Source organism: Pseudoliparis swirei, chromosome 2, assembly GCF_029220125.1.
Source record: "Pseudoliparis swirei isolate HS2019 ecotype Mariana Trench chromosome 2, NWPU_hadal_v1, whole genome shotgun sequence".
NCBI classification, from domain to species: Eukaryota; Metazoa; Chordata; class Actinopteri; order Perciformes; family Liparidae; genus Pseudoliparis; species Pseudoliparis swirei.
Window position 1 is genome coordinate 22,167,879 of NC_079389.1, and position 4,927 is coordinate 22,172,805.

At 46.3% G+C, this 4,927-nt stretch overlaps 1 protein-coding gene across 1 annotated transcript; it reads right to left on the reverse strand.

Annotated features, from left to right (window-relative positions):
- Nucleotides 1–297: 297 nt before the first annotated feature.
- LOC130206384 (trace amine-associated receptor 13c-like) lies at nucleotides 298–1,382 on the reverse strand. The gene is made up of 2 exons (XM_056434333.1): nucleotides 1,210–1,382; nucleotides 298–1,114 (listed from the first exon to the last, which is right to left on the reverse strand). Exons 1-2 carry the CDS (start codon nucleotides 1,380–1,382, stop codon nucleotides 298–300), a joined length of 990 nt encoding a protein of 329 aa, XP_056290308.1.
- Between the last annotated feature and the right edge of the window lie 3,545 nt (nucleotides 1,383–4,927).

Genomic DNA, 4,927 nt, shown 5'->3' on the forward strand with positions numbered 1-4,927 from the left:
CTAAAGACATGTAGGTATCCAAGAAAAAATTAAAAAAGCATTTCTGTCTGAGGGACTTTCAACTTATTTGTACACAGGATTCAAGCAACAGTTACTCTAGAGTAGCGAGAGTCATTGTGGTTTTCAAACATGCGTCACTAGTGCAATGACACAGTATACGATGTATATACACACATATGACATGCATGTAAAAGTGTTTTTACAAAGGTCACTATCACAATACTTTTTCATCTTTTACTGAATTGTGACCAGTACATTTTTCTGTCTCATTCCAGCCACCATGCAGTGTCTTTATCTCTACATCATGTTGGCTGCATATGATCCAGGCTGCAGTATCTTAAGAGTAACAATCAGTTTGATAGATTTTCTAAACCAGAGGTAAAAAAAGGCATACATCACAGGGTTAAGACAGGAGTTGAAATAGAACAGACATATTACAAAGGCAACAGATGAGACATTACTCAAGGTGTCCTGGCCTGTGAGTGAAACAAAATAAAATGGGCAGATGCACAATAGAAACACAACAACAATAACACCAAGATTCCTGGCAGCTTTCATTTCAGATTTGTTAGCAGTTACAGTCACTGAACACTTGAGAGGTAAAGCTGCAATATGAGAGCGCATGGCACGAGCCTGAGTCACAGCCACCACAAACACTCTCATGTACAGAACTATGATGACAGTGACAGGGCCAATAAAGGAGAAAAAAAGATCTGCAAGTCCAGCAATGTAGTTAATAACAACAACACACTCTCCCAAGCAGGAATTATACCTGCCTGGTTGTTCCAGGTTGTTCATCAACAGCAGACTGTGAAGCAAAGCAGAACATATCCAACACAGACAAATACAGACTTGAACTCTTTTTTGTGTGACTTTGTTGGCATAATGTAGAGGCTCACAAATAGCCACATATCGGTCAACTGATATGAGCACCATGGTTCCTATTGATGCCGAGGTAATGAGGTATGCTAGATAAACCGAAAGAGTACACATGAGGTCACCGAACAACCAGCAGCCGTCTATGAGCAATATATTAAAGAACATGAGGAATCCCACGAAGAAATCTGAGACAGCCAGAGACAGGAGGAGGAGGTTGGTGGGTGTGTGGAGCTGCCTAGAAAGATAAGAGAACATGCTGATCGTTATTAGTAGTGTCAATGGTTATATTAGGACAGAAAAGCAGTGACTGAAACACTAAAAATATTTCACCTGAAGTGGGAGATGGAGATGATGACCAGCAGGTTGAGAGTCACAGTGAACAGAGAGATGGAGGACATTAAAATGTAAGTGAGCATAGATAGAGAGTGAGGACGCATGGTCTTCCTGCAGGAGGAGTTGAGGAGTTGTGGAAAGCAAAGTTCGGCTTCTTCAAGGGTTTTCATTCTCAGGAGGAGACAAGATGCTGCTGAGCTCGTCAGACAACTGATTGATCCCTTTTATTCTTCCACACCCCACCTTCTTCTTTTTCTATGGTGACAACTTTCTTGGGAGTGACTGAACTACGCCCTGACTGTTTCACCTATCTTCATTGGACTTTTCCGTGTGTTTCACCTTTCCCTCCTCCCTTTGTCCTTTAAAAAAAACTAATTACAATTTCCATCCTGTTCTTCAACAGGGAACAGCAAGTCAAATCACAACGAAAGCCAAAGTTGATTTTTTAAGACAATTACATTCAGGACAAGAAGAAAGGGGAGTACAGCTTATGGTTACGAATGCAATGAACCCGAATAAGCTATAGATGAAAGTATATTTTCAAATGTTTTGCAATAAAAAGGATTTTTCTTATTATGTTCTAATTTCATGTATTGTTGAACTCAAGCCATTGCAGATGCGAAAAACCGGGCATGGGAGGAATTCGGGGTGGCCATGGAAAAGGAACTTCGGTTGGCCTTAAGGAGGTTCTGGCAAACCATCTGCAGCCTCAGGAAGGGAAAGCAGAGCATACCCCAGGCTGTTCTCAGCCAGAGGGGGGTCACATCCATATCCCTGGCAGTGGCCGCTAAGGTGGTCAAAAAGTTCTTTGTTGGCAAGGTACCGGGGGTGGATGAGATCCGCCCTGAGATGCTGAAGGCGCTGGACATTGTTGGGCTGTATTGGCTGAAATGTCTCTTCAATGTGGCATGAGGGTTGGGTACAGTGCCCATGAACTGGCAGACCGAGGTGGTGGTTCCCATTTTCAAAAAAGGGGACCGGACAGTGTGCTAGAACAATCGTGGTATCACACTACTCAGCCTCCCGTGGGAAAGCTTATGCCAGGGTGATGGAAAGGAGGCTCTGACCGTTGGTCAAACCTCAGATTCAAGACTAGCAGTGTGGATTCCATCCCGGTCATGGAACAGTGGACCAGTTCTTTACCCTCGGAAGTCTACTGGAGGGGTCCTGGGAGTTTGCCCAACCAGTCCACATGTGCTTTGTGGATGTCGAGAAGGTTTTCGACCGGGTCCCTCTGGGGTTATTTTGGGCGATTCTGCGTGAGTATGGGGTGCCAAACTCGTTGCAATGGGCGATGCGGTCTCTGTACTTCTACAATAAGAGCTGTGTTTGCATTCTCGGCATTAAGTCAGACATGTTCATGGTGGGTGTTGTCCTCCGCCAAGGCTGCCCTTCATCACCGGTCCTGTTTGTGATTTTCATGGACGGGATATTTATGCGCAGCCTAGGGGTGGAGCAGGTTAGGTTTGGGGGTCTCGGGATTGCCTCTCTGCTGTTTGCAAATGATGTGGTCCTGTTGGCATCATCGGACCATGACTTCAAGCATTCAGTGTAGTGTTTCACAGCCGAGTGTGAAGCGGCGGGGATGAGAGTTAGCACATCCAAATCTGAGGCCATGGTGCTTTGCCGGAAATGGTGGATTGTTCCTTCCAGGTTGGGACAGAGTGTCTACCCCAAGCGAAGGAGTTCAAATATCTTGGGGTCTTGTTCACGAGTGTTAATATAAATCAGAATTATTAAAGGGACTGTTGTGTTCAAGTTCCTGCAAACACAGAATAAACAGCAAGTAGCTGCTGGATTATGGGTCTGACAAGAAATATTTTGTCCGCCTCTCAAAGTTTAGCTACGCGCTGAACAGATATCAACACTCGCTTGTTATCAGCATTTTCACATGAGAAGACCGATGGACGGCCCCCAACCGGGAGAAGGGGTGAACTTTCCTCACCCATTAGGCCTAATACGAGGTCAGGGGAATGTGATATGTACCTTTGAAATCTGTGTATTAAAAGAGTTGTACCTTACTTGGGGGAAGACTGTGTTTTGGCCTTCAACCTGCGCGTTTAGAGAGAACTCCCCTTGAAAGCAATTGCAGGTAAGTGTTTGTACTTTGCTTGTGATCAGTGAATAAAGTCTCTCGAAAAGAAGGAAATGAGAGAAAGTCGTTGGCTGAATAATTCCGAAAGCACTTCCAGGCATCCAGCTCTGATACACGCTTTTACGAGTGAGGGTAAGATGGAGCTTGAGATTGACCGGCAGATCGGTGCGGCTTCACCGGACTGTGCTGGTGAAAAGGGAACTAAGCTGAAATGCAACGCTCTCAATTTATTTGTCGCTCTATGCTCCAATCCTCACCTTTGGTCACGAACTGGATTGCGACCGAAAGACACAGGTCTCGGCCAAAATGAGTTTCCTCCGTAGGGTGGCCGGGCTCAGCCTTAGAGATAGGGTAAGGCGCTCGGACATCAGGAGGGAATTTGGAGTCGAGCCCTACAGACTTGTGCTTCGGGGATCCTGTCCGGGGGCTCAGGGGCAACTCAGCGTTTGAGTTTCGGGCAGTTTGGAGCTTTTTTGGGGGGTGAAATAGGGGTCCAAGTGTGGCTTTTTAAATCGAATTTACCCCCTTTAAAAAAAATGTTTGACTCTGAGTGCTTGGGAAGTAATTTTTATTTTATTTAAAGACTGCACTGTTTTAGGCATGACAGCAGCATGAAGGGCCCTGACTCTGGAGGAACCAGGGACCTTCGCATCGAAAAGAGTCAGCTAAGGTGGTTTGGGCATCTGATTCGAATGCCTCCTGGACGCCTCCCAGGATAGGTTTTCCAAGCACGCCCCGGGGAAGAACCAGGACACGCTGGAGGGTTGATATCTCCCGGCTGGCCTGGGAACGCCTCTGGATCCCCCGGAAAGAGCTGGAAAGTGTTGTGGGTGAGAGGGAAGTCTGGATCAGCCTGCTGGGTCTGCTGCCAGCGCAACCCGACCCCGGATTATGCGGATGAAAATGGATGGATGTTTGTCATGAAAGACCAATATTGCTTGCAAATCATAGTGTTGGCCTCAGTTAGTAGTTTAGGAGAAGGTTTTATTGCAGTCGGTCTATCCATTATTCGTGTTTTTTTAAATTTAGGGTCAGGTCACGGTGCGGCAGATGGCATCCCAAACATCTCTTTGTCGAACAGCACTTTCCAGATTTTTGGGGATTTTTGTACTGGGGAACCCCCGAGGTGCCCCTTTCGACCTCAAGGGGCAGCGACTTTACTCTGAGCTCACTCTTCTCGCCCTATCTCCAAAGCTGAGCGTAGCCACCCTACAAAGGACGGTTCATTTTGCTACTAAGAGGAAGAACATTAGACTGGGTTGAGTCCGTGTTGGGAGATGGAGGAATCGGTGTGTATACCTTTGGCCGGTTCATGAGTGAACTAAAACAAGTTTTTGATCATCCTGTTTGTGCTGAAGATACTTCTAAACGTTTGCTTAATTTAAGACACCACCAAAGGAGTATTGCAGATTACTCTGGAGTTCCGGATTGTGGCAGCGGGGTCCGGATGGGGCGACAAGTCTCTACGAGGAGTTTTTCTGCACGGGTTTTCGGAGCAACTCAAGGATGAACTCGCGGTTCATTATGTGGCCGACTCCCTGGACATGGTGATTAATCTGGCGATAAAGTTAGATTATCGTATTCGGGAGAGGAACGGCCCTTCCCACTCTTTTGGGAGCG

What these genes read in the sequence shown, in the direction of transcription:
- LOC130206384 (XM_056434333.1), bottom strand. Translation starts at nt 1,382, where the DNA reads ATGAAAACCCTTGAAGAAGCCGAACTTTGCTTTCCACAACTCCTCAAC. An exon ending in ATCTCCATCTCCCACTTCAG is followed by an intron (nt 1,115 to 1,209) that starts GTGAAATATTTT and finishes TTATCTTTCTAG; the next exon opens with GCAGCTCCACACACCCACCA.